Below are 27,848 nucleotides of genomic sequence, written 5' to 3'. Positions count from 1 at the left end.
ATCTCTGGGAAAGAGGAGTTGTGAAGTCTATGGGTCATAGGGGAGTTCTTCAAGCCTGTTGTCTTGATTTTCCCACTCTTTCTGGATCATTGGGTTTCCTGCAGCTCTTTCTCTCTCTGCCATGTCCCTGCTGGATTGTTTGAGGTCTTTGGTTAGGTGGGAGTTGTTGATGCCCTTTTTTGCTATTATTGGAGGGGTATGTGAGGGATGCCTGTTTGTGGTTTTAGGTGGGAGCTGGTTTCTTCTGCATCCTCACAAGGTGGGAGTGTTAGGTTTTGGTTGTATTGGATGCAGAGCCACTGGGACAAATAGGTACAAACAGCTTGACTATGTACTGAGCCACTGTATTTCCTTTGTTCCTTAGTCCGTGCAATTGACCTTGCCTTCGGTTTGTGTATGTGTCTGGGTCTGGTGTGCTTATGGCCACCATCTTATGCTTCCCTGTTCTGCCTGCTGCTAACAGTTTTAACTTGTATGGCTCTCGAGTCTCGCTGTAGTGGAAATCTTCAGCGGACTTTGCACTAGATTGCGCCTTGCTAAGTTGTGACATTGACTTTACTCGCTACAAGCCTCCCTCCTGTCTGTGCTTTCTTTTCCACATTGTGGGTCCATATGATCAAAGTAGCTAAATTTCACCGATAATATACGGCTGGACCATTCATATTTCCCGTCGCGGTCTCCGGCCACAACTAAACGTGTGGCCTGCAATTGTGGCAACTTTGGATTACGTACTGTGGCCGCTATTAGTGGCGGTGCAAGCCATGGAAGTACGTCATGTTCCTTGAGGTTCTTCATCATGCACGTTGTGGCAAAGCCCCTGTCCGCGGCGAGCTCCCGAGACCGCCATAAGGCCGGTCAGCGCTCTGTCCGTCAATACACTCGTCGCATTGCTGGCGCGTTGCTGTTCCGAGTGACCCGAACACCTGTACGATTATTTAGAGAACAAGACCCGCACTGTGTTGCTCCTTTACTTACGATCGCGACCGACGGGAGCTCAATTAACCTATCCGACACAGAAGCCTGAGTGGGGCGCGAGGCACGGAATCGGAAGCGATGTCGCAGAATCCTTGGAAAACCCAGCCGCAACCACCACAGGGCGGAGGATACATGCCTGTCTACGAGCCAGGAACCTCGCAGCCGTACGCGCAGACGAACTACCCGCCGTACGGGGGAGATGGCGGGTACGGTGGGGACGTGAAGAACCCGTACGAAGGAGACAGGTTCAAGCCGAAGAAGAGGATTAATGACCCGATTTTCTTGATTCTGTTTGTTGCGCAGGTGAGTAGGAGGCGAGATTAGGCTTGGACGGGGCGGGGGTTGACCAGTCTGGGAGTCAGTTTGCAGGCTTTGTGGTAGTTTCGGCTCTTGCGATTTCAGAATGGGTCAAGTCGGGGGGACTGGGAGGAGGCCTTGGGAGTGGTTCGACGGGGACTGGTGTCACCCTTGACTAGTAAGTTGGTCCTGCCATACCGCAAGCCGTGCATGAGCTGATTCTCGGGAAGTCATACTGTCTACCTTCTACTTCTTGTTACAGCAGCAGGCCTCCTGCTGGCTACAATCTATCTGATGCTGTGTCGAGCATTCACGAGACTTATCATGCACATAACTTTAATACTATCCATCCTCTTAAATATGTGAGCTACCCGAACTCGCTGTCCCCTAGCCTTTACTGATTGTGTTACACGATTCCAGCGGAATATGCATATATTATTGGATCACGAAGTACTACTGTATGTCTCCGCCGGTAGGGAAGCGAGGGGACGCTCACGCGACTTCCGTTTTCAAGCTGGAGCCATTATCTTCACCATAATCGCGCTCTTCTCTATTCTAGCGTATTTCGGGTACCGTGCCCGAATCCCACTGGCGTCCTTACTGCTACAAGTCGTCATGGACGTGTCGAAACACCATCCGAGCGTGTACTTCGTGGCTTTTGCTGCTCTCATAATCCAGGCGGGGTTGAGCGTGTAAGTGTCTTCGTGCGTTTCGCAAACGCGTATTGATCCAATATAACTTTCACAGCTGGTTCACTTTCACGGCTATCGCAACGTATGTATTTGTCCGTACAGATTTAGTGAGTCCGTCCTGACGTTCGCTTCGCAGGTACGCGAAGTGGACGCCGGGCAACCCGAGTTCGTATCTGTTTCATCCCGCCTCTCTACCCTGTGCAGACAAGCTTACATATTTCCGTGCCATAGCTTGCGGGAATGGCAGCTCCTGTTCCTCAGGGAAAGTTGCAGGCTTGATCTTCTTCGAGACATTCTCGTACCTATGGACGTCACAAGTCATCGGTAACGTCGCGCTAGCCACTCTAGCTGGAGGGCCGTACGGATGTGCGTAGGACAGTTGTTGATCTCTGATCTTTCCCTCACTATCGACTCGTAGGCTGGTACTACTTCGGCCCGCGGGAACAAGGCCAAATGGTACCTACTCATCCAAATAGCCTGGAATTGTTCGCATTCTGACTCTCCCCAAAGCCCAGACATCCCACCACGTCAGCCTTCGTCCGCGCCTCCACCCTATCCCTCGGCTCGATCGCCTTCGGTTCCCTGATCGTCACGCTGCTGGACATCCTCCGCCTGCTCTTCCAGGCTATCCGGAACAACGCCGCTGATGACGGGAATCGTGAGACCCATGCTTCTATGTATGCTCGACTGCATCCGTGACAGTCCCGCGTTTTTCTAGCCGCCGCTGCGATTTTGGCGTGCTGTGCCGAGTGCTTCGTCGCATGTATCGAAGGGTTTGTTCAGTACTTCAACCGGTGTGTTGGGTGTCTTTTCGTTGTGATCTAAGTATTCAATGTGTGACTGGGAATTGCCTAGCTATGCATACATCGAGATTGGTGCGGGTCCTCGACTTCTTAGGATTCTACGGAAACTTAGGGCATCTTAGCTTTGTATGGGAAGCCATATATCGACGCTGCAAAGGATACGTGGCGGCTCTTCCAGGATAGAGGTGAGCCTTCACTTCTGCCGCTATGAACGAAGTATTCACTGTTCCCCACCGTGTTCAGGTATCGACGCGCTGGTCAACGACCAACTCGTCGGGATGAGTACGTCTATCAATGACTGAAAGGCACGTCCTTCGTTCATCGCCTCTCTTTAGCTTTGGCCTGGGGAGCATACGCTGTCGGGATGCTCTCGTCCCTCTTTGCATACCTATATCTCCGATGTGAGTAACGGTCCCCGGATGTGGCGTTGTTGAAGGAAGGTTTACATATACTATGCAGATACACACCCATCGTACAACTCTGACGGCCAGTACACCGCTCCTGTGATATTCTTTGCGTTCGTAATCGGGGCTCAATGCCGTAGGTGTTAGATTTCCTGCTCCAGCGGACAACCGGTAATGACGCCGCTATGCTACGCAGTTATGACCCTTTCATCCGCCATCGAAGCCGGCGTATCCACGATGTAAGCGCTATTCTCAGTGCCTTAAATTACGCATTCCTGACAGTGTGCCGCCGCCCTGCAGTTTCGTCGGTCTTGGAGAGGACCCACAGGTACTGCAGTACAGGGCGCCGGAGCTCTTCGGGGTGCGTTTTGATCGGATAACCTGCTATCGGTTCTCGACTGATGTCCTTGGTAAGCTCATTGCCAGCACGTATCCTCAAGTGGTCCAAGGTGTTCCCCGTGTTTAAGTGTATGGTGGTCCAAGGAGCTGCGGAATCAACTCCACATCTTATTTACGGCCGGACATGCACCGGAATAATCAAGGAGCTCCTGTCTGCTGCGCAACTTCTTCGGGGAGCCATTACAGTCCAGTAATCAGAACGACTTTTCTTGGGACTCTTATCACATAATCGATACCAAGCTACAAATACCGGTCTTCGCTATATAGATGACTTCGACGTTATACTCTCATATGACCATTCCGCGTACGATCCTATGACATTCCATCTGCCCTTGAGTGGACGCTCATTACTTTGGAGGGAGAGGGACACCCGGTGTCGCGGGCACCCACTGCATTGCCTCAGGGAACGACTGGGCAAGACCAATCCGTAATTGAGCATCGATTCCTTCGTCCTCCCAGTACTCAGAGGTACCCCACTTCTCATGGAACTTGTCGAGCAAGTCCGCGTGGTGCAACCGCAAGTACATTTCGACAGCGCGCCACGAGCTTTCTAAAGCACCGGCAACCCATCTGAGTGAAAGATTAGATCGGGAAAAGGGAATTATTATGATGGGAGCTTACGCGTGGCAAGAACTGGTCGCTTCCCCCGCAATGAATAGTTTACCGCCACAGATAGGCTTGGTGAGATTGTTGAAAACGGACTCCATAAAATTGAATTGCTGAGGCCCAAAGTAAGCGAAGGCGCCTGGGTTTAGTGGCAATCAATCAGCCGTGATGATGACATGCAAAGAGTAAGATTTACCCATTGTCAGTGGGTCATGCATCCAGTCGTAGGCGTGATGAGCCTTGTACAATGATTTGAGATACGAGAATTCGACGTCATGGACCCTGGCAAGATCCCTCAAGACCAGGTCGATGAGGTCGGGGCCCGGAGTGTTGGGTCCCTCACGAATTAGTGAACCCATCCGTTCCGCATCCTGGGTCCAACAGTAACTAGCGATAATAACATTGGACGGCGTGCCGTTTTCCGGATAGGATGGATACACCACCCTCCTAATCATTAGATCCGTGTATGACTGACCGCCGCTAATGGGACCAGTGCTTAGGTCTTGCCACCAAGGCTTGGAAAACAATATGCCAATTTTAGTAGATGGCCCGTACTGGAGTTCGCGGATAGCGTTCCAAGTGGCGTAGTCGAGTCCACAGTTCTCGAGGTCCATGGTATTCAAACAAGGGAGGGGGGCAGTGCAGAATACCGAAGAGTACGTGCGAGGAGCTATTTCCCCGTCAACAGTCAGAAACACGCCTGGGGTATCGGGGGCGCCGACGAGACGGTTGACACGTGCATTGAAAGTGATGGGCGTTCCCAAGAGCTCCTCCATTTTCTTCGGCAAGACAGAGGACCCACCGCTATCGTGATGGCACTCAATAACAGAGTTCGGCAAAGAGACAGCAGTACTCACTCGAAGCAATACCAAGAGTATTCCTTATCTCCAGGAAACTCAAAGGCAACAGAATCTAGCACTGTCTCCGTAAAAGCCCGGTCATAAGACCCTGTCGAATCCTCCAGTGTCTCACACCAATTGATGACCGGCGCAGGGTATGGTGGGTCACACGCCAGCGACATATAGGTCCTCGTAGAGTACCGGTCTTGCTTATATAGGTTCTCTAGAGCAGATGGGATGTCCAGCATGAATGGGTCGCGATATGGCTTCAACAAGCCAGCCATCAGGTCTCCGGGATTTCCAGGGACGAGGTACTCGTCAGGAACGTATCCTTTCGCTTGAAAGGGATCGGCAGGTGGATCAGACGAGGGCGGGTTAGGCTGATATCGACGATGATTGAAGTACATGAAGGTATTGTCGGCACTGAATTTGTAAGGGATGAGTTTAAGAGTAAGGTCTTCGACCAGTTTGAAAATACGGCGCATGTAAGGTGAACCAGGGAAGCGCATAGCCCCAACATCCTGTGCGGGAACAAACAAATTCGTGAGTACACCGGGCACGTAGAGAGGAAGCAAGCGCTAAAGATGATACCCACGTAGTAATCATACTGTGAGCCTCCCTGGAACTTGTAGGTGAACATACGTCCACCGACATGGTCTGATGCCTCCAAAATTTCATACTTTAAGTCGAGGCTATCAAGTATCATGGCGGTGTAGAGTCCTGCCATGCCAGCGCCGATGATAGCAACCGGCAAGACATCATCAACGGTAGGCAGCGTCTTGATCATGTTGCCTAGGCGGGGCAGCCGGCGTAGGAGGTCATCATGACGTCGCATATGCTCTTTGACCAAGAGCCGGCTGCGATGAGCATAAACATCCTTTGATCTGAGGGAGGCCATAATTGCTGCTGGGTAGCCTGCTAGTAGAGATACGGCTTGAAATCTCCGACGTCCTTTATATCATTCTGGTGTGGGGAGGTAAGCCTTCTGTACGGCGCCATCCAAGCAACGTAATTCTACTGGAACTGTCAAAGACGCTCATAAGACACCGGTACTGGACAAGTACCGTCTCTCCAGAAGTCAGAAGACAGGCTCAAGCCCCTTGAGCTCCATAAGCTTTGTCGAGTTCGCCACATATAGTCACACAGGTATACACAACCTCGCAAGTACCTGGAATAGCATACTTGTAGAGTACAATGGAACAGGGGTCAACATAAGTATGATGTGGCCTTGACTCACCACTGATACAATTGAACCGATGTCTAGGGAAGAGGTCAGCCGAATGCCTACAAATGCCATGTAGTAGGTGGGCGGCGATTCATTCATGAAGACTACGCTTCCATGCATTGCATTCTATGTGGTTGTCGTCCCTGGCGTCTAGATACCACTACCAAGCCGACGCGGCAGACTCCAATGATACGACACATGCTAAAGCTGGAGCACTTGTAAATGGAGATGTGGTACCTGCGAGACGGCCGGCATGAACGAACGCCATAGAAGATTATTGCCACATTTGCAGAGAGGGTGCTGACCTGAAAATAAGTCAAAAATATTGAGCTCCGTAGAGCTGCCACTCTGGGTAAGCGTGTCATCCTTGTGCAGGGGCCATGCTAATCTTCTCTGTATCGTTCCAATTTTTTCGTATGTCACCCCGAAGGGGACAGAAGTTGAGGACTCAGATAGCGAGCCATCAATGAGAACGACGCATTGTGTGCAGGTGGCGGGTGGATTCGGGCAATCCCGAAGATTCACATCATCAGCTACTAACTGACGGGTACTCTAAGACCACCTAGTACTTCGACTAGTACTGTACATACACTTTATGAATCATACAAATACCCGGCAGAGCCAAATGCTATATGGGTATTGAGCGTAATGAGTGTACACTAAGATGAGATGTTCAGCAGCCATACGTTATCGATAAACAATACGAGAACACGTCGACGTCCTACCACTTCTCCATTTTCACGACCCAGGTCTCTTCACCATCATCGCTGCCCGGTAAGGCTCTCGACTTTGCAAAAGCGTCGTCTTTCTCGACTCCCACAAATACAGTGCGGCGGCCAAGCCAGTCCATCCTCATCAGTTGAGTATCCCCCTCCTTGTCTTCGCGCTTTCTGTGCTCAAAATTGGCCACAATTTTTCTTCTCCTTTTGTCATCTAACGCACCCCACAGGCAGTTTTCCAGAGCGAGCTCCAGCTCTTCGTGGAGCTTTTGCCACACATCGTTGCATGTTATCGGCTTCGCTTCGTCGCCCTCCACCGTGAAACTCCAAGGGAAGTCCTTTGAAATTAGATGGAGCGTTGTTAATTCTTTCTTAGCACCCGCGCTCCGGCCGGAAAAGCCATAGTAACAGCCCATGTCCATTCCGTGTTCGGGTGCCTTACGCACGTCGTATTTTATGAACGTCATATCGCACGCCAGAATAGGGCTGATCTCGGGGTACGCAGATTTATTTGCCTTGAATGGCGCTTGGTGTCGTGGAGCTACCAAAGCCGTATCAGCGACATGAAGGCATCAAGTTGCACAGAGATAAACACCTTGTGGTGGAACAGGCTGTCCATGATACGCACGCTGGGTCCAATATGGGAAAGGACGATAGGTAAGATACATTGGATGACAGTAGTCGCGAGGTGGTGGTGGCGGGCCCAAACCACCATGAAGAGGTGGACGGGGACTGTAGCCGTGAGGAGGTGGGGGGTACCATCCCGGCTGCCAAGATGGGTAGTCCGCCATGTTGTACAGAGTGGTTTTCCCGATAGTGTTGGGAAAGGTCGTAAGGAGAAGGGGATTGAAGTCCAGGTGCTTACAATCCGCACCTTTTAAGATACGATGTATGCATCCAAAAATGTACATATGAGGTCGGCTTCGTCTTGCTGCTGTGCTCAGGTAACGCCAGATTCATAGAGCACCTCGGAGGAGCTGTAGCTCGATAGAACCGGAGCATCGAGATCACCATTCAAGAGGCAGAGCAAAGATTAGCGCCTTCGATTCTGCATATGCATCCATGTGTTGTATAGCGCGAGGCGGTTGTAAACCTGAGCCGAGGCGGTGCTAAGCTGTCGTAGCTGCAGCTCTGGCAAGGCGCCGACGACATCCGCGTCCACGCGCACTCCCTACATAGGTGCTTATACGTCCTGAAGCACGGAAATCCACTGAAGAATCACGCGAATCCATGCAACTATCGGATACATAGCGTTCCCGCAGTAGCAAGATGGTCTTTCGCGAGCGCCAGCACAGGACACTGGCATTCAGACAGTTGAACAACCGAGTCGAGAGACAGGATCAACCGCTGTTGCAATGTTGTATACCCATACTTGTCCCACAGTGAAGCAGCTGTAGTCCCAGGCGAAGGTTAAAAACAGAATGAATTGGGTGGGAGGTCAGCTGGACGCACCCCGAGAAAAAGAGCACGCAGACAGCACTGCAATGCTGCTAGCTATAGTTGCATGCTTCTTGTAAGCTTCGCGGCATTTTTAGACCTTCGGAACGAAGTCAGTAAGTGTAGCGGGGGCCACAACATATCTTATGTGTTTTCAGCGAAAGCCACAAAGGCGGACGCGGGGTAAACGGATGCGCCACACTCTCATTACACATCAGCCCCGTGACGCTTCCGAATTGGTCGGTACTAAAGCCGACCCCGCAATCGAGTCCTCCCGCTTGCTCTGCGTCCACAACTTTCCTCTCTTTGCCCCCACCGTCGACAGCGGCAAACATGTCGTTCTCACTGTTCAGGGCGCCTGTCTGCAAGGGCGCTTTCTCTGCTGTCTCAGCTCCTAGATCGGCGGCCAGGATTCAATTCCGCAAGTATGCATCGGGACCGTCTGGATCCTCTGAATCCAAGACTGGTTTCTGGGCAGCTATCGGTGCTGGTGTTACCATTGCAGGAGGCCTGGCGTACTACATGACTACAAGCAATTCAGACACCGCCAGGCAAGCTCAGACTGCTGCCAAGTCTGGTGCTCAGGCTGTTAAGGCTGCGACCAACTTTACCCCATCCAAGGATGACTTCCAGAAGGTCCGAAAGGCCCCAACATTAGGATGTCGTTGAAGTGGTACTCATGAGCATTATTAGGTTTACAACCGGATTGCTGAAGTGATGGACGAGGCTGGTGATTACGATGGTATGCTCAGTCAGCCCAGTCCTTTACCGACACTAATAATATTCAAGACGGTTCTTACGGTCCCATCTTCGTTCGTTTGGCATGGCATTGCTCTGGTACTTACGACAAGGCATCGAATACTGGTGGAAGGTCTGCATCGTCGGCGTAAAGGTTTAAACTGAGACTAACCGCCATACTTTTCAGCAATTTTGCCACTATGCGCTTCGAGCCTGAATCTCTTCACGGCGGTAACAAGGGTCTCCACATCGCTCGTGAAGTGATGGAAGGTATCAAGAAGGACTTCCCTTGGATCAGCTACGGTGATTTGTGGACTCTCGGTGGTGTTGCCGCTATCCAGGTATATAACTGCCTCAAAGTCAGCAATTGACGGAAAGGACTGACGACCGTCCGGCTTAGGAAATGCAAGGGCCCAAGATCCCCTGGAGGCCCGGACGAATTGACGGTTTCCAGACGGACTGCACACCGGACGGTCGCCTCCCCGATGGCTCACAGGGTGCTGACCATTTGCGAAGCGTTAGTATATCCTTACGGAATGTCCCTGGCTTTCGCTTACTAATTTCATTTCACTGGATAGATCTTCTACCGTATGGGGTACGTTCACGCGGCGCCGACTGACCCGAACAGCTAATCCATCCTGTTGTTCAGTTTCAACGACCAGGAAATCGTCGCTCTCTCTGGTGCTCATGCTCTTGGACGCTGCCACCCAGACCGGTATGTGATATCGTACGAGGGATAAGCAGTTTAATCACGATACGTCTGCCAGTTCCGGATTTGAAGGCCCTTGGACATTCTCCCCGACCACCGTGACCAACGACTACTTCAAGCTTCTCTTCGATGAGAAGTAAGTAGTTACCGCTACAGGTATCACAGCACCGCTAAGCGTGTCATCGCACCTCAGGTGGGTATGGAAAAAGTGGAACGGCCCCAAGCAATTCGTGGACAAGAAGACCGGATCTCTCATGATGCTGCCGTGAGTAGTCACTGTTTAAATCCTGTGAAACGCTTAGTTTCTGACGTCCTCAATTTGCAGCACGGACTACGTGCTTACTCAGGACAAGAGCTTCAGGAAATACGCCAAGGCTTACGCTGAGGATCAGGACCTGTGGTTCAAAGAGTGAGTTGACTCCGGCGCATCGAGCGTAGGATTGAACCGCTAATCATCTGTCGCCATCAGCTTCTCCAAGGCCTTCTCCAGATTGCTTGAACTTGGCGTGCCCGAGTCCCAGTGGGCCACCTCTGAGCCTTGGATCATGAAGACTCTCGAGGAGCAGCAGGCGGAGTCCAAGCAGTAGAGGCCTGGAGTCAGGTCCTCTGAGGAAGTCTCGTTGGGTTATCTTCATAGTGCTAGGTTGTATGGGTTTGATCATTATTCTTAGACTCGCCCCGCTAGAGGTAGAGTAAATGCTGTACTTACTGTGAGCAAATTTGCTATACATTATCTTGTCTGACATATACGAGGGTATACGTACGCTGTACACTCAATTGATCATGACGGAAGCATTTCTAAGTGAATGATGCCGGGAATACCCGGCCGTGCTACAGAAAGCGGTGTATACATCACCCGATACTCAACGCCTTGCCGCTCCAGCTTGTAATCCACCGTTCCATGACTAATTATACATTCAGTGAATTGCATGATCCGGGTCTCTTGTACTTCCTACATCATACATAGCCAATAACGAGACGCTCTATGCGATTGTGAGACAACAGATACGAAGGCATTAAGTACTTAGATAAGGAGTCGAGGAATCTATATAAACGCTACCATCGTGCATGTCATGCGTCGCGCTACCTGCGAGGGGATCCCAAACGAGTCTATAGTCTATGAGCTGGGTGTCGATAATTAACAAATGGAGAAACAACAACAACATGGGCAAGGTCCCTCGTCCTGCACTATACCACATCCCATAATAAATACCCCTGCACCCGCCATTACTATGTCCGCAGACCGCTGGCAACAGGCGCGCGCGCCCGGCCCTGCGCGAACCGGCTCGCGAGGTCGGAATCACTCGACGACCTGTCCGCGCGCTCCGCCTCCTCGTACGACGGCAGGCCCGTGAGGCTCGACAGCGGCGGCAGCCCGCCCCCGGGGCGCGACGCGCTCTCATAGTCCGGCACCTCCGTGAACGCGCGGTGGAGCAGCCCCGCGCCCGAGTTGGGGTCCTGGCTCACGCCGGGCGTCGTCGGCTGCGACGGCGCGTGCCGGAGGCTCGCGAGGTCGGACGAGGACGCGGAGTGGCTCGGGTGGTGCGTCGGCGTGTGCCCGTGGCTGCGCGAGCCGAGCGAGAACGTCGAGGTGAGCGACGTGAAGGGCTTCATCGAGATGTGGAACAGCCCGTGCGCGCCGCGGCTCGCCGAGCCGCCGTGCACGTAGGTCTCCTGCGGCGTGTGCGGTGTATGCGACCCCCCGCGCTCGGGCGAGGACGCGCGGCTCGGGCGTCGGCTCCCTCTTCTGCTCCCGCCGCGACTCGATGGCCGGCTCGCAGCGGACGAGTCTGGCGGAGTGTTTGCGGACGTTGTCGGCGGGGACGGCCCCTGGTTCTGCTGCGCTAGCGATGCAAGTAGCTCGGAGTTGACGAGGTCTAGGGGAACGCTGGTGCCCCCGTTGATCATCGGAGGGGTACTTCCTGTCGCGAACGCCAGAGAAGGTCGACCTTCCGATACTGGGGAAGCAACACCCGACGATGTCGCATAAGGCGTCCGCGCTCCCGACGGCAGCCCGTGCGTCGACGGCGTCGCAGCCCCAGACGCCGCATACGGGTTCGCAACGGTGTACGACCCCTCCGACATATACGGGTCCGCCACCCGATCGCGCACATGGGCCGGATAGCTCGGGAGCTCCGCCTCTTCCTCCTCCTCCTCGTTCCCATGCTCGCCCCCGCCGAGCAACAGCCGCCTCGTCGCCGCGGTCGCCGCGCGCGCCTCCTCCAGCAGCCGGTGGTCCAGGACATGCAGCGGCAGCGAGCAGCGCAGCTCCGACGTGTGCCCGTCGCGGTTGCCGATCAGGATCGACCAGCGGATGCGGTGCGAGACGATGATCGGCTCGAGCGTGTGCGTCGGCGTCGCGGTGAGCGGGATCGTGATGTCCAGCGTCGTGACCACGTCGTCGGACGAGAGTATCTCCTCGGGGATGTCCGGGTCGATGAGCGCGCGCTCGTGCGACGCGTGCGCGGGGGCGGGGGCGGACGAGGGGCCCGCCTCGCCCTCGCCGGGGAACCGCTGCTGCGGGCCCGCGCCCTCTGCGCTGCTCGGCGCGTGCACCTGCGGGAAGTAGCCGAGCGCCGCGGACGGGCCCGCCGGCTCGGGGTGCGGCGTCGAGGGCACGGACTTGGACCCGCGCACGGGGACGTGCGCGCGCCCCTCGATGAGCGGCACGCGGAAGCGGTTCTGGTACTCCTCGACGCACACCGCGCGCCCGTCGACGAGCTCGTGGCGCGTCGTCGAGATCACGCGCGTGTTCTCCTGGCAGCCCGCGCGGAGGTAGAGCTTGATCGTCTCGTTGACGGTCGTGCTCACGTTGAGCACGCGCGCGCCCTTGGCGAGCGGGGAGAACTTGACGATCGCGGTGAGCCGGTCGCCGGCGGCCCATGCCTTGTGCGGGATCATGATGGAGTACATGAGCTTTTCGGGCCATGTGTTCTCGATTTCGAGGGTCTGCTGGTACTCGAGGGCCTCGGTGGCGAGGGAGCGCATGATGGTGATAGGCAGGACTGCTTGCATGTTGTGGGCGAACCCCGGGCGGACTGCTACAGCGCGCAGTTTGTAATGGACGGACGCGCCACCCAGGACAGTGGTAAATAGGCTGGATGGCAGAGAGCCACCGACCTGGAGCTGGAACGGGAAGTAGTGTCGCCCGGCCTTGAGAGTATGACTGTGCTTCTTCTCGCCTTCGAGGAAGGACCAGTCGTGACTGCATACGAGGTATGTTAGGGGTGAAGTGTTCAGTGACAAGCTGGTGGCAAGAGGGTGTGAGAGATTGTAGTATGAGTGATATGGGAGACACGTACGGTTCGTTTGCAGCGTTGGGTAAGCGTGCCTTGCCTCTGAACACGAGCGTGATCTCCTTGATAGAAGTGGGCTCTGTGAGGTTAAGGACGACATTGCCGGAGAGCAGGGCGGGCTCTACGTCGACGCCGGTGCCCTTGAGGAAGAGTGTGTCGGAGTTGACGACGATGTCGAGGCTGGAATGAGCCTTGTCCTTCTCGCTGTACATGTTGTCGTAGTCAGGAGGAGGAGGAGGGGCGACAGGCTGGGCTGCAGCACCCGCGAGGGCGGCATGGACGGCTGAAGAAAGAGAATCGACATCATTGGGATGCAGTGGGTGGTTCTCTCGGTCTCCGCGTGATGGCGAAGAGGGCCTGGTCAGACTGAATGGCATAGTGACTGCCACAAGGACGCCAAATTAGACGTAAGCTGCAGATCGCCTGTGAATCCCGCTGGAATGGAAGAAGGGATCTAGGCAGCAAACAAACGCAGCGCTGGCTGTGGGACGGGCGATGGAAGACGCAGCGAGGGGTTGCAGCAGGGATATAACAAGCCTGGAATCATTTTTGCAGCCATGGCAAGTGGTGTATCGTCCGTCCGGCGACTTATCCCGGCGCGCCGAGTGACGTACCTTCGGGTCCGGTCCTATTTCCCTATTCGGCGGGGACATACTTCCGCGGGTGGTCCGCCGGGTCTCCGGACGTTTCTTCCGCTGCAGACCGAGGCATCGATTCCTGCCGCCGGGCCCTCCCTCCGCCGTTCCGGACAGGCTTGCACAGCATTTCCCTCGCGATAAGCAGTGATTTCATCCCGATACATGGCACTCCCGACGCTCCAGACAGCAGGCCCAGACCTGCTCGTCGCGCGACGCGACAACCGACCGATTTTACCTCACGCCGCGCCATGGTGACTGTTCTCTCCTCGGCCGCGAGCTTTATCCGTGCCAGGCTGCGCCATGTCGAGCACGCATGCAAACTGCGTTCCGCACTATCGTTCTCCTCCTTCCAAGCCAGCACCCCCGGCAATCTGCGACAAGAGTTCATCAAGACCCCCCCGCCGGTGTGAAGCTCCCCGTTCTATGTATCAGGCGTGCACCGGAAGGTCTCACCTCGCCCGGCCCTCGACCTTGTTTGCCCGCTTCAGGCTAATCTGCGCAATCGCCGTCTGTTTTATCTGCTTCCGCTGCTGGCCTGCAGGCTCCGTCACCTTCCACCATCGTTGTGGCGCCCATTTCCAATGACCTATCTCAGTCTCCGTCCCTGCTCGGTCGCGGATCCCCTCTACATAGCATAGCCACGGACACTTATCGGCAGAAACGTGGATCACATACATTTCGTCGCTGATTTGGCATGGCGCGCTATAACAGGCCATCACCTGAAGCCGATCTGGAAGCCGCATCGTTACGGAAGTGGCGCAGCCACCCACCGAGAGGGAGCGAGAGGGTCCTCTTGTTTTCGTTGCTGTGCATCCGATTGCCCGAGCGCCGCAGCACGGTCTAGGCCTCGGAGCTCTGAGGGACCTAACATGGAACTGGGGGATACGCACAATGACATGTGTAACACTCTTTCAAGTGCGAATGGAATCACTCGAATCTGACGTCCTCGCCCTCCTTCTGGTTTGCAAATGGTCACCTTCTGAGTGGTTTCTGCGGTCCCCCACGATGTCATCAACCACTGGGCCCTATCCATCGCCGGCACCCACGTTCGTTGAGCACATATGTACTCATCAACAGCTTCTTTGATATTCAAATCTTGCAGCACCTTGAAAATGACTGCATGCTGCTCGGACTTCCGTTGATGTCCTTGCTGCGGACTCGAAGGTCGGTGCTTATGGGGCCATGTGGGTGTACTCGACGGTGCTGTCGTTTTGCTTGCTTGTCCGAGAGCCACAGCGCAGCAAGACTGGGGGCATTGAAGGACCCAATCTATGACCTGCCTCCATTGGCTTTGTTGACACGGAATCAACGCACCACAACACATTCAATCACTCCAAGTGCAACATGCTCACCTCCTTATTGTTTTTGAATCGGTAATGACTGTCGTCTCTGTGGTCCATGTTGTCAGGAGGCGCTTTGCTTGACCCTAACCGTCATCCGCCGGCGCAAGGCGTTCTCACCAACAGCTTCTCTGCTACGATTTGGTTGTCGAATCCCGCCTCAATCAATACCTTGATAACGAACGCACGCGGGTTGGTGGATTCGAAACTTGACGGGAATATCCAGACGGTCAGTGCTTATGGGCCCATGCGGGTGCACTGCACGCGGCGCCTCTTCCTAATATTGAACCTGTTTGCTGCGGCGCCGTACCACACAACATGCATCAAGTGCTTGATTCCAACCAACCCGCCCGTACCCTCACGTTGATGGCGTGCTCTGATCTGGCTTCGACGCCCGCGAGCCCCGCACCAATTTGTTCCTGATCCAAGTCATAATCTACTCAGTCTATATTTACAAGAAGATGCTGCGTTCTGTGCCTATCCGGCTCAACCGTGGTCGCTCTCGGATCGAACATGCTAGATAAACACGGCCTGAAGCTTGAAGACCTAATCGCCCACGGGCGATCTCCACGAGATGGGTGCAAACCGTATCAATCGCCTCCCGCCTTTGACCCTAGACTTGCCGTATCCTGTTTCTAGAGACGCGGGTTCGTGCTGTCTCGTAACCTACCGCGTATTCACCGGTCCTCCGGGGGCTCGCTTAGCCTCGTTCGGAGTCTCGTTGCTCGCATCTCCTCTGATTTTCTGGCGACTGCAACGCGAGCTGGACGGATAGGAACAGATCCCAGTCGAGTTCAACCCTGCACGAAATGGGGTTGTGCAAACCATATCAAGAGCCTGCATCGCTGGACTCTGGACTTGCCGTATCTGCTTCTGGAGGGGGAGACTTCTGGTATCTCATAGCCTGCCGCATGTTCACCGAATTCCCGTTCGCACTCATCGGTTGCTCGCATATCTCTCTTCTGGGGCAGTTTTTTCTGAATAAAGCAACGCGAGCCCCCAACGGACCGGAACGGAGCCTAGTTGAGCTCAATCCTGCTGCGGAATAGCTGACGGGCTATCTTTCATCTCTCGACGTTTATTTTCGGTGGCCGTGTCAACCCTGGTTGATTCACCCTTGCCCACTTGGAAGATCCGTCCCTTCCGATGCAGAGCGGCGAAACCATATCAAGAGTCTCCAATTCTGTGTCTCTGTTTTCCCAGTTCCGGCCCATTGATGCATCTGCCGAAGAAAAGGCTCAAAGTAATCGCATTTCAACTGCAAGGCATTTCTCCCTGCTATATCCCGCTGGTCTCGGACGATCGTACAGATAAGCATGGACTCTTCATAGCCACGGGTTTGGGCTGTTGGGCTTCAGCGCCTAGCTCTGTATTTGCTTTGCGGCTACCCTGTTCTCGAAAACCAGCGGTGACTTGTTTCTGCCTACGGATATCCGGCACGACGGCTAAATAAGACACTATTCCGCATCCTGTGCATGTCCCGCTCACCGACGGTTATTCAAAGCAATTCTGTATTCAACCATCTTAGGTTCCTTTTGACTACATGCTGTCCACTATTTTGCCGCCTGCCATAAATTGACTCCCTACCCTCCTTGCCAAGCCCAAGTTCTCCCTTGCTGCGTCAGAAGCATGAAGAACGCCGCTGTACCGGTACCTTTCAATGCCTCGGGACTCCTTTGGAGCTGTTGGGCTCTGCGGCTCTCTGGTCTCCGCGACGGCCGGCTGGAATTCTAGGACCGGACAAAGCGATGAAACAGACCATTTTCTCCGGCATTCGACCTGGACCTGCCGCCGTAATTCCCGCGCAGATCCAAGGATGTGGGGCAGGCAGAAGGATTCTCACCGACGAAGCCTTCGCCGGGCAGCAACAGCAATCGTGCCTGCAGTCTGTTTTACGTCCTTTCCAGACAACGCTCTTCTTTCATTCATTCGACGCGGCTTCCTTGCCGACGGTTCACACAGGTAAGGTCGCGGGTGCCTTCGTCGCCCACGCAGGAGACATCCCGGTGTCGCACCATGGGCATAACATGTCGATCGTTCCCCCTACATATATACGGCTCCACACTAGACCAGCCGTGCCTGCACCTCGGAAGGATGCTCGATATCCTCTCCAGCCTTTCTGTGTGGTAGGGCTGCCGCGTCCCTCCAGTCGTATGCCTGTGCTTGTAGCTCGAACGGCCTTCGTCGCGCGCGCCCCTCTTCAGGTTCGCCTCTGCTCTCGCTCGCACTTGGTCTTGGCTCGGGAACAAAGATATTGGCTCATCGGCCGCTCCAAAGCTTCCGCTGTCGAAGCCAGGAATAGCCGCGGTGCACTCACGGCTCTCAAGGTTCAGTCGACGAAAGTGTCATGTACGAATAGGCTGGGTTCTATTTCGCGCAGTCTTCATCTACTGCCGGTATTCCTCTCTGCGACTGAATTGTCGGACATGCAGCTGCGGACGTAGGGCTTCATAAACTTACGGTGCGGGGTTCTCCGTCTTCTGTTGTATACAGCGAAATCGACCTCTCGGAAATATACACCTTTTCCGTCCATTCTGACCTTCAGTCACTGCATTCCTCCAGTTCCGGACCTGCTCCACTTGTAGCCTGGACTTTGGAGCTGCAGCAATGCCACCCTCTTCCAAGGTCGAGATCTCGTCAACAAAGCGACATAGCTGCATAGCATGGAAGCTATCGGTCCCGGAGAATCACCGTCGAAGCTATATATACGCTTCTCTGAGGCTTCGTGGCGTTCGCATCCACGCACGACGGTCCGCGGCCATGCGCTTTTCGGCATCTCGTCCTGCTTCTGAGATTCCATTCCGGCAAGTGTGGCAATTTTGCGTAGCATTTTTGGCAATGGGGTCAATGTACAAGTACCAGCCCTTGTGCAGCATTGTCCAGGCTTGCATGAAGATTATTGACTCGAACGCCGTAGAAGACGGTCTTTATGCCCTGGGCCCTTTCTGTCCACATGCTTGCTGTATCATGGGCGGGATGCCATAAGCTGAAGCCAGCGAGGGCATAGGGGTCGATGGGATGCCTGTGGTAGACAAAAGCACCTATGTATCGTGTTCGAAGAGATACTCGTGCCTTCAGACTCCCGGTGAACTACCTAGGGCTTTTACGGAACCTCGCTATCTTTCAGCGCGGGGGACGTTCCGAGTCCTCCCGGCAGTACCTCCAGCCCAGGGAGCCCGCAGCATGTAAACCACAGCTCTTCGAAATCTAAAGGCAGCTATTTCGCGACGTTATTAAGTGTTGGCTATGATCCTAGACTGCGGCAGATGGATTGGATGTGCCTGCACTACGTTTATATGAAGATGATATGGAATCGAAATGTGTATGGTCCCGAATTCTGCATGCGTCCCTTCCGTTCATAATGGATGATTGCACGAAGAGACTCACAGCTGAAATCAGTCATTAGAGAGTTGAAAATATCGTTTCAGGGAGAGCTATACACACATGCTACAGTTGACGGCACACAGTGAAACAAAACAGCGAGGGCGATGACGATGTCCAAATACAAGGAAGCTCAAGGGGAGGACGGCGGATGCGTATATACCAAAGTGTATGGGATGCAACGAAGATCCAACCAAATAAACACCACATGCGAAAGTGAACGACGGAATATTTAAGTAGAATAAAATGTGTATGTATATGGACTATCTCCATTATACTACCAATCAGTGAGCGCCGTTGGATTGAGGGAAAGTAGGTTGTGCTGGTCTCGACGGGGCGTCCTTGGGCGGTGGCTTGACCCGAAATTCACCCATGATGCAGATGTGACTGATCAAAACAACGTTAGCAAGTGTCCTCGTATCGAAAGATAATAAAACTCACTCAGAGGGGAAGTGAGCATTCGGGAAACCGACCACCTTCTCAAGGTACGACTTATCCACTTCTCCCATCACCGCGTTGACGGCGAGATTGGCTGAGGAGTACCAGATGTAATCAAGACACCCCTGGAACCCCGCAGTGTAATTAGTCATAGGCAGCTCTCCCACTGCAGCATACGCGCTCCTCAATCCCAGCCGATGCCGCAGCCCATCGGATGTGTACCGGCCATACGTATGGGACATGAAATCGGGGTGGTGAGAAGGGACGGAGCCGTTTGACAAGAACTCGTAGACACCACTTCCGGGGATGGAGTTGAAATCACCGCAGACGATCATCGGGATCTTCGTGCCATCAGTGTATGAAGGACCCAATTTCCCCGCCGACGTGCTCCTGTCGGGTGGGTTATCACTCGACGAGCCCGATCTATCATCTGATGAATCTGTCGGGGAGTTTGTCGACAAGAGTCGTGGCGGGTACTTGGCGAAATTGTTCGCAATCTTCTCGACCTCGTCGAGCATTAACGCAACCTGCACGAGTTTCACATCGCGGAACTGAGGATCGGAGATAATGTGGACGTTCGTGACAATGAGTCGCGTGCCCGTCTCCTTGTTCTCGAAGAGACCGACGACAGCAACGTGATCCTTGCCGAGAACACGATTGAACATATCATCCGTCTTCTTGAAATCGGGCCGTTGCATGGCAAGGTGACTGAACTCGACCAATTGCTTCTCGACGAGCTGGTACCTAAAAGCGAGGGGTTAAGTAAGAGATATGAATAGAGTAAAATAAGGGTGCTACGTACTTGCTGGCATTGTAGAACGTGGCACAGCCATCTACTTGCCGCCTCTCAGTACCGGTCATAGTCTTGTACCTTGACTTTGGCCAGTAGACTCCCTCATACCCGGCCCCCGCCAGATGAGGTACGAAGAACTCTTCGTAATTCCCAATGTCGACTTCTTGCAGGCACAGGAAATCCGCATGCGAGTTCATCAGCTCGGTCAGGATCAGCTCCTTCCGATAGTCCCATTGTAACGCCCACGAGGGGGTGTAGGCGTACATCCGTTCTGTTGCGTACTTCTCCGCGAGGATATTATGGCATAGCACGGTGAATGTCTCCACATTCGGATCGTTCTGCATGCTTTCCCGTTCGGCGGGGCTAATCAGGTTCGTCCATGAGCGATCCCCTGGTGGAGGCGGCGCTGGACAGGAGTCGCGCAGGTACGCGATCAGAGCAGGCGTTCCGTCCTTCTGCACGATCCCCTTTAGTGACGGATCTAGGGGGTTACCCTCTATACCCAGCGTTTGCAATTGGTGTAGTGTACCGAGTTCGGCGGGTAAGGTCTCGATTCTGTTGTCAAACAGGTACAGCTCCTTCAGCTGGGTCAACATCCCCAGCTCCGGGGGCACATGATGAAGCTGGTTGCCGGAGAGATCCAGCAGCTCCAGGTGCCGCAGTTTCGCAATTTGGGGAGGAATAACCTGGAGCGCGTTGTGATTTAGGTAGAGATTGGTCAAGAAGGTGAATGAAAAGAGACCAGATGTGGGCGGTATGTTCTTGATGAACACCCCGCCCATATCCAGTGAGTTCCAGGTATTCTCGGGACGCTCGACGGCATGCGGTCGGGGCGTCTCGGACACTGGCCCTGTAGCAGGATTGGGGTGGTCGATGTGGGGTGACGCCTCTGCCTTGCCTTCCCCCTTCTCCGAGCCCTCTCCCTCCTTAGACCCATTCACCTCCGCAGCAGCCTTGAGATTCGGGTTGGTAATCGGAATGGCGGACTTCGTCACGGTTCGGGATGCCATCGCACTCGCACGCGCGCGGTGGTGAGGAGATCGAGAAGCACGGATCATCTACGGGAACGTAAGGGACCATCTCAATTGTGATAACATGTCACGCACCTCGCATTTCAACAACTGCTGCTGCCAATGAGGAGTAATCATTTGACTCGCTGCACTCCCCGGAGACCCCGACCCCAGCCCGTGCTGTTGCGTATGTCCATTCGGCGGTGAAGGAAAGTGCGAGAGCGAATTCTGGTGATGATGACCCGCCGGATGTCCTGGAATAGGGTGCGAGAAGGGACCGTGGTGGTGGTGTAGTGCATGGGAAAGATTACCGTTGTACAGCGGGTAGCCTGGCGAAGTAGGAGGTGGACCGACGCTGTTCTGCGCTCCTGGAGGACCTAGGACAGGATGATGGGATCTGCTCCAGGGCGACTGGTCATGATGGCTGCCAGGGAGTTTGTGCGCGATACCCGGGGATTGTTGAGGGTAATACATTGCGATGTCCAGCAACGTCTTCCCGAGTCTTGAAAGTCGAGCTGTCCTTCAAGAACGATGCAATCCCTTGGAACGTACGCTCCCCGCCGATTGTGGCTGAACCAAGACCGTTTTCGGGCGACTCAGGCTGTCTCTCGCTAGAGCTATGCAACTGCAGTTCGAGATGCTGCTGTGTGTTTCTTTCCAAGCTTTTCGGGCACTATCGAAGCCGAAATCGTCGAGCTGAGACGCGGTAGTGGTATGCACTGCAGGATGACGAGACGAAGTACAGGTACAAGTATGTTCCCACGCCTTCTCCACTGGCTTCGGCTTATCCGCCGGCCGACCTCGGGCGATGCACTGCCCCGAAGAAAATGTACTTGCGTTCGCTGCACCTTACAGTCCGACGAGGATGCGGCGAATACGGCGGCACACTGTGATCTGGTATCTGCATTTCATGGGGTTTGCGATCTCGGACGGCGGCTTTGGGCTCATTACCGACTTCACCGAAGAAGCGAGGCGCCGTTCTCCGATATCCGTATTGTTCTTGGAAAACGATCGCAACACAATGAAGACTGGACAATAGAGGCTCACCGGCATAGCTACACATCCCTGGGCAGCGGTGATACAACGGCTCTTTCCGTTGAGAGCTCTGTTCGCATTTACGTGTTCGATAGCCCTGATGATGTGTTAGACTTGCATCCGCAATTTTGACACCGGGTATCCTTCGATATGGTTCAACGAGATCCACCCGCGTCGCCCTCGCCAATGTGGCCTAATCATGCGGCCGAAGACTGACTTATGCTTCCGCCACGACTGGAGGATGATTCATAGCTAAGGGCATGGTTCTGGACCAGCGGATTTGATTGCTGTGTATCCTCTGGTGTTCTGGGACTCGGAGTATATTTGGCGATGAGGCTCGTATGCCCGACCAAGCCAACAATGGCGGAAACACCTCGATGGAGTCTCACATGTCGGCTGGGCTCTCGACGGTTTGGACGGGAAATATGCAGCACGGCATCACGGTTATATTCTGCCCCCCTCACGCGTCTGTGTCCCTCGTCGACTCCTAGCGTCAGGGCTATGAGGCCGTCGCGACCCATGAATACCTTCGAGATCAGCGTATCAAACGCCGTCGCTTACTGCGTTCCATGCTGCGAGGTGCACCACAGGTATCGCCAACTGTGATCGGCCTGAAATTTTGGAGTCCACAGCGCCGTTTAATAGCCAATGTGATTATCGACACGAGGATCGTCCTGGAGGTCCAACTGGCAGCGTCGTGTCTGTTTCTAACCCTCGTGCACCCCCGAGCGTAATATCGCGGAATTTGGCTCGCGAAAGTTATAATCACTTGCTTTCCGCCCAGATTGCTGGTCATGGCGGAGCTAGAGGGATGGTGCGCTGGAGGTAATGGACTGGAGCTCGTGCGTACGACCGTCTCCCTATCTGTAATGAATGGGTGCCGTCCAGACGCGAGCCGCAGTGATGTCAACCACAATCCATTCGCATGTCGTAACCAAATCACGTATTCTACATGGGGGCTATCGTCAGATCACATGGACGATTCTCCATGGTCGGGCCAGACAGCAATTGATCGCTCGAAACCTCTGGGATAGCAACCGACATACAACCTTCAATTTTCGTCAAGCTCCAGGAACAGCGGTGCACGTGGACACCGTCACTCTAAGTCCTTCAGAACTCAACCCAGTTCAAGATTCCGATGAGCACTAGGAATGTCGAGTAAGCCGTGACCATATAACCTGAATACTAATGTCAATGGGAGTGATGCAAACAAGGACATTGACTTACTGCCGATCGTGAAGGCGTCGGAGATGTTATTCATGAAGTACGCCCACAGAATTGAGAACACCAGGGTCGCCATAACAGGACCTGAAATCAAAAAGGTGATCCTATATGGATCCCACCTTTCTAGGTACATAACTCCAAACCGCCGGTCCCTGGTCAAATACTGCATGAACTCTGTCTTGCCGCTCTGTGCCTTGGGATGTCGGAAATAGTAACGAATTCGCATGGACTTAAATGAAGAAGACGCATTTTCCGGGGAAGATCTTGAGAACTGTGGGTATATGTAGTTTACATCCGCCTGCCATCGTCCTGTAAGAGATGATACAGCAAGAGCGGAAGCCAGAATATGCACACACCCAAACGTGAACCATAGAGCTTCACGCCACCATCAGCAAACGCAGGTAACCGCGAATTCAAAGCGAGAAACTGCACCTAAACGTTTTCAGGGAGAATAATCGCCTCCAAGACCGCAATTTATTGTACGTCCTATAAAGCTCGCGTAATAGCTGCTCATCATCCCAGTCGGGTTTGATCATGATCGTTGTCGACGTGGCTCCTCTAAAGGCGATCAACTGGAAGAAATTCCATGATGGTCTCCAATCGGACTCCGGCTTGAAACGGTGGACTCCTGGGCCACCAATCCCAGCAGCTGCGGCGATATTAGGGTATGGGTACGATTGAGGCACCTCCCCTGACTGGTAAGGCACAGGCCCGGAAGCGAGTGGAGGGGGCACGGACGGGGGAACCGTCGGATACGGCGTCCCGAGAACAGGAACGTTCTGGTGCAGAAGATTTGACAATTCTCGCTGATAATCCTCGTCATAAGGCTGGAAGGCAAGACGTGGATCGGAGGGCGCGTAGACGTTCCTACCAGGGTAATAACCTGCTCCGCTCTCCAGAGGGAAGCCTGAAGTCGGTGGCACAGAAACCTGTGTCGCAGGTAACGGCCTGTTGCCGCTTGGCCGGTATATAGTTTGAACACGCTCGCCCTCGTTTAGACGCCCCGAGCGCGACCCCTGCTCGACTGGCCCTCTGGAGTCTTCATAATCGTCCACTTCGGCCCTAGCCCGCCCTGATCCTTCTCCGTAGGTCAGAGACGAAACTTGATCACGCTTCGGGGTCCGTCAGAATTACATAGAAATCCGAGGCTAGTACAAATAGTGAGTACTTACAAGAGCCTCAAGATTTCCAACGTTCTCCTGTGACGCTGAGAGATCCTGCCTATATGAAGAGTCTATACGGGGAGGTGGCGAATTTCGTATGCGATCCAGCTCTTTACGAAGATTGTCAAGCTGATCGATAACATCCTGCCTGTCTATCCCACGCACTAATACATCCCGTTCTAACCATTCATTCAACCGCTTCAAATACCTCAGCATTTCTCTCTGCTGGTCGAATAAGGCCGGTTGGCTTATTCCATTTTCCTGTACGAACTTCTTGCATTAGAGTTAGGTGGAAGGAATAATGTCGAGTGTCGTTACATAGTACGGAGTTTGGATATTGGCCTGTACAGAGTCATAGGACTGCATTGGATTCTGGGGTGTGGCTGGGCCCACGTAAGGCGGGTACAGCATGGGAGGTACGGGAAGAGCTTCCTGATGTAAATTGCAATTCGAGTGTTAAAATAATAGTTTGGCGCTGTGAAATATCACACTTACGATAGGGAGCCCAGCGTAGGACTGTAGGGTGAGGAAACGGATGGGTAAAGTTTCCCCTTGTGGCCCTGGCTGACGAGGGCTCGAGGGCACTTCTGACCTGCTCCTGCGAACCTCTGCTCCCTCTGGGGGTTGAGCGGACACGGCAGGATCGTGCACCAGAGTCCCGCTTCCGGAAGATGTCGAAGGCCCGGCGAATTTTGAAGGAGTATCCAAGCCACGACGCGGGACGCCGCCATCGGGCACCGCTCGTTCCCCCGCCGCCGCTAATACCGGTTCAGCCATGAGCACAGAGTGCAGAGAGAATAGCGACTGAGATTCCGCTCATCATCTTCATCGTTATAATAGAGATTGTGGGCGTCTAACCTTAGCTTGGCAATGTCAGAAGGCTGGCCTGTGTTACATGCATTATGCTGGAAGTGATAGGCTAGTGCATATTTCCGATACAGCATAGGGAAGTCCCCCCTTAGCCCGCTTTTGGAAGTGAACCCTACCCAAACGAGTAGCTGGGGCGCCGCAGCAGTGGTAAACCACGTGCGAGGACCTTGCCGAATACACGGCAAGGAACTTCGTGCTGTTGACTCCCCGTTGTGCTCGCAGTACTATAACCTAGTAGTTGTGATTTATCCTGTAGATAATGTACCAGGAGGAGCTACTGAGCTTTGGGACTTTTGGGACTCCCCATTGAAAGTAGGAGACAGTCTGAAAAGCTACAGTTCTCTCAGCGTGATTTTTGATCCCAGTAGGGCTTCTACTGGGCCACATTTAGTGCCTCGACCCCCCCCCCCCCCCACTTTAAAGGAGTTAATATTGTGTAGATGAGGTTCTATGCGCTTTTGCGCATTCAGCGCATACGTTATAGGCAGTATAACCCTCGGTGTAGGGTAGAGGAAGCGTTGAAGAGGTCGAGACTATATACGTGCCGAGGTCCGGCAGATGCCAACCATGTGCACCTGCCGTTTTGGGCGGAGAATCCTGCCTTTTTGAGCACGCGCGAGAGCCTGGGGGGGACTTCTGCGACGCTGATACTAAACGGGTACAAGCCTCCATTAAAGACAGTCACTGCGTTTGCTGCACTTTATCCCACCTGTGGATAGGCGCCTGGATGACCAAGTTGTCACGAACTATCTACAGACTGAGATACCTTTGTTGTCTAGCCAGTAGATAGCTGCAAGAATGTTCCCATGTCTCAAAGTATCCACACCTGATATTACTGGCCAAGCTGTACCTGAAGATTCATAGGCGAGACGTTCTCGCCTTAAACATCTTGGTGGGGGATAGATTGGGTATCACGGGCTTGGGACCGTAAGCCACGTTGACTGTCTTGTGGTGCATAGAATCAAGAGGGGTGCAAAACCAGAATTTTGGACACCGACCTCCAACTTTCCAGGACCCCCGGAAAGGGGGTAGGGGGGAGTCCCCCTTCCGTGTACGGACGAGCCGGACAGCGGCAGAAGCACAATCGGACCTCATTTGGACAGCGACGATAAAATTAGAGACCCATCTTTGCCCGCAGTGTCATGTGACTTTCTGGCAAGCACGAGGTCTGACATTCGTCCCAGACGGCGCGTGCTAGCAGATATTCAGAAGGCATTAAATCGTGACATAGACTAAATGATAAAATTGCTTATATCGTACTACATGCGTGCAAGCGTTTATTAGAGCAATATGGGACTTGATTCGGCGACTGTGCAAGGATTAACGGGAAACTGAGCAAAGAGTGCGTACTAGGACCCCGAACATCAATAATGACCCAGTGCAAAGGTAGGTCCGTGTTCCCGATTTGGATCTTGCACCCCTCTTGCATAGAATAGCCTACGGTTCACGGGGCGACGAGATTCGGACGATCAGATTGATTACATAACATCCGTATATGTGCATCCAATATCTAAATACAGTAACAACGCCACCGACATGATCATCCTCGATCTTGCTCTACCAGCTCGTACTACCACAGGGAATAGACAAAAGCTGTATCAGAGAGAAGGCAAGTAAGTAAGATTGGCTGAGCACAAAGTGGGACTGGTGAAACCACTCACCGCCTAGCAATACTAGTAGTACTGGTACTGGTACTACACCCAATATCGACGCCACACAGCCGAGATTTACGATGAGGGCTGCTGTCGTCGCAAAAATCAAAGGCTGAGAACACCTGTCAATCCAGATCTTGAACTACAGGTACATGATCACTCACCAGAATTTTTTTTACCGCTGCAGGCTGCTCAAATACTGCGACAGTGCAACCGTAATGACGAGCTCACCTCCGTCGTACCCCTCGCGCGCAATGGCATCCACGTTAGGAGAGGCAGACGCGCCCCACCCTGACTCTAGCCATCCGCAGGCAGCGGGAACAGGAATATACCACTTGCACATTGTTGTCGGTATCGGCTAGCATAGCAAATATCTCGCACGCGTCCGAGCGCGATTCTATAAACCGCTGCGCTTTACCGGGCACCCAGTGTGTCCAGCCGGGGCTGTCTTGAACTTCCCTGCAGCCTACCCATTTCTCCACAATGGCTACGGGGCTCGCACGGTGTCTTGACGGAACGCCAGAGTCGACGGGCACGGAGATGGCTGCATAGAGGCAGTAGGTATCGAGCTCAGCGAAGAATTTGCTCGGGTCCGGATCCTAAGTAGACTTAGCGGTGCTATAGCAGCAGAACAAGTGTGGTACTCACTGGTATACGCAGCATAAACATCTCGCAAAAAACGAGTTCGCTAGCGAAGTCTCCGTGCTGAAAGAGCAACGCGTTTGCTGGTGATAAGTCAGCCGTTTGCAACCACAAGTCGCCTACACCAGGGTCAGGCTTTGGAGGGCGCGTCGGTTTGTGTCGAGGAGGTACGATGCGAGGTGAACGGAAGACGTTGGACTTGAGCATAATTCGTGAGCACGAAAGGGGAGTGATAGCGCGGATTGCTGCATCTTGGTTAAAGCCGAATATGCTGTGGCTTGAAACAAGATAGCGTCGCTGTCCTAGTCAGTATCGCTAGAGATAACTAAGCTGACAGGTGAAAGATGAAGGACGTAGGTACTTAACTTAGCGACATGGAAGATAAGTTGGGATATGTCAGTCGCATCGGCTATCTTACACGCAACTAGACGCGCGCAGGTACGGCTATTTCCACCAGCACCTGCTGGTCATCTAACGTTCGGAAAGCTCGAGGGATAGCTAAGGTACCTCAGTTATCCTAGCT

The 27,848-nt window shown here is 53.7% G+C and overlaps 10 protein-coding genes across 10 annotated transcripts; 2 read left to right on the top strand and 8 right to left on the bottom strand.

Moving 5' to 3' along the window:
* Nucleotides 1–1,107: 1,107 nt before the first annotated feature.
* Nucleotides 1,108–3,637, top strand: GLOTRDRAFT_104665 (DUF580-domain-containing protein; the record flags this gene model as incomplete). The annotated part of the gene is made up of 19 exons (XM_007865997.1): nucleotides 1,108–1,278; nucleotides 1,338–1,450; nucleotides 1,503–1,634; nucleotides 1,693–1,730; nucleotides 1,787–1,964; nucleotides 2,020–2,046; nucleotides 2,101–2,129; nucleotides 2,196–2,330; nucleotides 2,383–2,420; nucleotides 2,475–2,622; nucleotides 2,683–2,758; nucleotides 2,820–2,839; nucleotides 2,890–2,952; nucleotides 3,011–3,049; nucleotides 3,103–3,168; nucleotides 3,227–3,307; nucleotides 3,368–3,410; nucleotides 3,472–3,532; nucleotides 3,587–3,637. The coding sequence occupies 19 exons, from the start codon at nucleotides 1,108–1,110 to the stop codon at nucleotides 3,635–3,637; spliced, it is 1,509 nt and encodes a 502-aa protein (XP_007864188.1).
* Nucleotides 3,638–3,917: 280 nt separating this feature from the next.
* Nucleotides 3,918–5,802, bottom strand: GLOTRDRAFT_38784 (amine oxidase; the record flags this gene model as incomplete). The annotated part of the gene is made up of 5 exons (XM_007865776.1): nucleotides 3,918–4,140; nucleotides 4,192–4,315; nucleotides 4,373–4,980; nucleotides 5,034–5,536; nucleotides 5,611–5,802. The coding sequence occupies 5 exons, from the start codon at nucleotides 5,800–5,802 to the stop codon at nucleotides 3,918–3,920; spliced, it is 1,650 nt and encodes a 549-aa protein (XP_007863967.1).
* A 639-nt stretch (nucleotides 5,803–6,441) lies between these two features.
* On the bottom strand, nucleotides 6,442–6,681 carry GLOTRDRAFT_38471 (uncharacterized protein; the record flags this gene model as incomplete). The annotated part of the gene is made up of 1 exon (XM_007865755.1): nucleotides 6,442–6,681. A coding segment is annotated over one exon (240 nt), but the record flags the coding sequence as incomplete, so codon positions are not given.
* A 280-nt stretch (nucleotides 6,682–6,961) lies between these two features.
* GLOTRDRAFT_37878 (uncharacterized protein) lies at nucleotides 6,962–7,627 on the bottom strand (the record flags this gene model as incomplete). The annotated part of the gene is made up of 2 exons (XM_007865719.1): nucleotides 6,962–7,474; nucleotides 7,553–7,627. 2 exons carry the CDS (start codon nucleotides 7,625–7,627, stop codon nucleotides 6,962–6,964), a joined length of 588 nt encoding a protein of 195 aa, XP_007863910.1.
* A 1,050-nt stretch (nucleotides 7,628–8,677) lies between these two features.
* Glotr-CCP (heme peroxidase) lies at nucleotides 8,678–10,610 on the top strand. The gene is made up of 11 exons (XM_007865996.1): nucleotides 8,678–9,032; nucleotides 9,090–9,138; nucleotides 9,186–9,267; nucleotides 9,322–9,475; nucleotides 9,535–9,651; nucleotides 9,713–9,729; nucleotides 9,784–9,849; nucleotides 9,902–9,979; nucleotides 10,037–10,108; nucleotides 10,169–10,252; nucleotides 10,313–10,610. The coding sequence occupies exons 1-11, from the start codon at nucleotides 8,730–8,732 to the stop codon at nucleotides 10,428–10,430; spliced, it is 1,140 nt and encodes a 379-aa protein (XP_007864187.1). The 5' UTR covers nucleotides 8,678–8,729; the 3' UTR covers nucleotides 10,431–10,610.
* A 144-nt stretch (nucleotides 10,611–10,754) lies between these two features.
* GLOTRDRAFT_115115 (uncharacterized protein) lies at nucleotides 10,755–13,698 on the bottom strand (the record flags this gene model as incomplete). The annotated part of the gene is made up of 4 exons (XM_007865995.1): nucleotides 10,755–12,291; nucleotides 12,547–13,090; nucleotides 13,146–13,496; nucleotides 13,673–13,698. 4 exons carry the CDS (start codon nucleotides 13,696–13,698, stop codon nucleotides 11,074–11,076), a joined length of 2,139 nt encoding a protein of 712 aa, XP_007864186.1. The 3' UTR covers nucleotides 10,755–11,073.
* Nucleotides 13,699–18,523: 4,825 nt separating this feature from the next.
* Nucleotides 18,524–21,468, bottom strand: GLOTRDRAFT_110392 (uncharacterized protein). Its single transcript, XM_007865994.1, has 4 exons — nucleotides 20,836–21,468; nucleotides 19,739–20,787; nucleotides 18,940–19,680; nucleotides 18,524–18,885 (listed from the first exon to the last, which is right to left on the bottom strand). Exons 1-4 carry the CDS (start codon nucleotides 21,211–21,213, stop codon nucleotides 18,783–18,785), a joined length of 2,271 nt encoding a protein of 756 aa, XP_007864185.1. The 5' UTR covers nucleotides 21,214–21,468; the 3' UTR covers nucleotides 18,524–18,782.
* A 1,207-nt stretch (nucleotides 21,469–22,675) lies between these two features.
* On the bottom strand, nucleotides 22,676–23,640 carry GLOTRDRAFT_115113 (uncharacterized protein). Its single transcript, XM_007865993.1, has 4 exons — nucleotides 23,431–23,640; nucleotides 23,355–23,373; nucleotides 23,002–23,296; nucleotides 22,676–22,952 (listed from the first exon to the last, which is right to left on the bottom strand). The coding sequence occupies exons 1-4, from the start codon at nucleotides 23,532–23,534 to the stop codon at nucleotides 22,885–22,887; spliced, it is 486 nt and encodes a 161-aa protein (XP_007864184.1). The 5' UTR covers nucleotides 23,535–23,640; the 3' UTR covers nucleotides 22,676–22,884.
* Nucleotides 23,641–24,199: 559 nt separating this feature from the next.
* GLOTRDRAFT_115112 (uncharacterized protein) lies at nucleotides 24,200–24,951 on the bottom strand. Its single transcript, XM_007865992.1, has 2 exons — nucleotides 24,657–24,951; nucleotides 24,200–24,593 (listed from the first exon to the last, which is right to left on the bottom strand). The coding sequence occupies exons 1-2, from the start codon at nucleotides 24,936–24,938 to the stop codon at nucleotides 24,447–24,449; spliced, it is 429 nt and encodes a 142-aa protein (XP_007864183.1). The 5' UTR covers nucleotides 24,939–24,951; the 3' UTR covers nucleotides 24,200–24,446.
* Nucleotides 24,952–26,534: 1,583 nt separating this feature from the next.
* Nucleotides 26,535–27,771, bottom strand: GLOTRDRAFT_99205 (uncharacterized protein). The gene is made up of 5 exons (XM_007865991.1): nucleotides 27,332–27,771; nucleotides 26,915–27,282; nucleotides 26,848–26,864; nucleotides 26,693–26,795; nucleotides 26,535–26,624 (listed from the first exon to the last, which is right to left on the bottom strand). The coding sequence occupies exons 1-2, from the start codon at nucleotides 27,530–27,532 to the stop codon at nucleotides 26,950–26,952; spliced, it is 534 nt and encodes a 177-aa protein (XP_007864182.1). The 5' UTR covers nucleotides 27,533–27,771; the 3' UTR covers nucleotides 26,535–26,624; nucleotides 26,693–26,795; nucleotides 26,848–26,864; nucleotides 26,915–26,949.
* Nucleotides 27,772–27,848: the final 77 nt, after the last annotated feature.

Source organism: Gloeophyllum trabeum (assembly GCF_000344685.1).
Source record: "Gloeophyllum trabeum ATCC 11539 unplaced genomic scaffold GLOTRscaffold_00004, whole genome shotgun sequence".
NCBI lineage: Eukaryota > Fungi > Basidiomycota > Agaricomycetes > Gloeophyllales > Gloeophyllaceae > Gloeophyllum > Gloeophyllum trabeum.
The sequence above is the reverse complement of the archived record's forward strand: the minus strand, read 5'-3'. Positions and strand labels throughout refer to the sequence as shown.

Excerpts from the sequence above, each read along its gene's own strand:
- Glotr-CCP (XM_007865996.1), top strand. The coding sequence starts at position 8,730 with ATGTCGTTCTCACTGTTCAGGGCGCCTGTCTGCAAGGGCGCTTTCTCT. Across the intron at positions 9,033-9,089 it reads CCAAGGATGACTTCCAGAAG|GTTTACAACCGGATTGCTGA; the intron begins GTCCGAAAGGCC and ends GAGCATTATTAG. Across the intron at positions 9,980-10,036 it reads AAGCTTCTCTTCGATGAGAA|GTGGGTATGGAAAAAGTGGA; the intron begins GTAAGTAGTTAC and ends ATCGCACCTCAG.
- GLOTRDRAFT_110392 (XM_007865994.1), bottom strand. The coding sequence starts at position 21,213 with ATGTATTACCCTCAACAATCCCCGGGTATCGCGCACAAACTCCCTGGC. Across the intron at positions 19,681-19,738 it reads ACGTTCTACAATGCCAGCAA|GTACCAGCTCGTCGAGAAGC; the intron begins GTACGTAGCACC and ends CCTCGCTTTTAG. Across the intron at positions 18,886-18,939 it reads AATGCTCACTTCCCCTCTGA|TCACATCTGCATCATGGGTG; the intron begins GTGAGTTTTATT and ends TGTTTTGATCAG.
- GLOTRDRAFT_115113 (XM_007865993.1), bottom strand. The coding sequence starts at position 23,534 with ATGATCAAACCCGACTGGGATGATGAGCAGCTATTACGCGAGCTTTAT. Across the intron at positions 22,953-23,001 it reads CGACGCCTTCACGATCGGCA|GTTATATGGTCACGGCTTAC; the intron begins GTAAGTCAATGT and ends ATTAGTATTCAG.
- GLOTRDRAFT_115112 (XM_007865992.1), bottom strand. The coding sequence starts at position 24,938 with ATGGCTGAACCGGTATTAGCGGCGGCGGGGGAACGAGCGGTGCCCGAT. Across the intron at positions 24,594-24,656 it reads CCTACGCTGGGCTCCCTATC|GAAGCTCTTCCCGTACCTCC; the intron begins GTAAGTGTGATA and ends AATTTACATCAG.
- GLOTRDRAFT_99205 (XM_007865991.1), bottom strand. The coding sequence starts at position 27,532 with ATGCTCAAGTCCAACGTCTTCCGTTCACCTCGCATCGTACCTCCTCGA. Across the intron at positions 27,283-27,331 it reads TGTTTATGCTGCGTATACCA|GATCCGGACCCGAGCAAATT; the intron begins GTGAGTACCACA and ends AAGTCTACTTAG.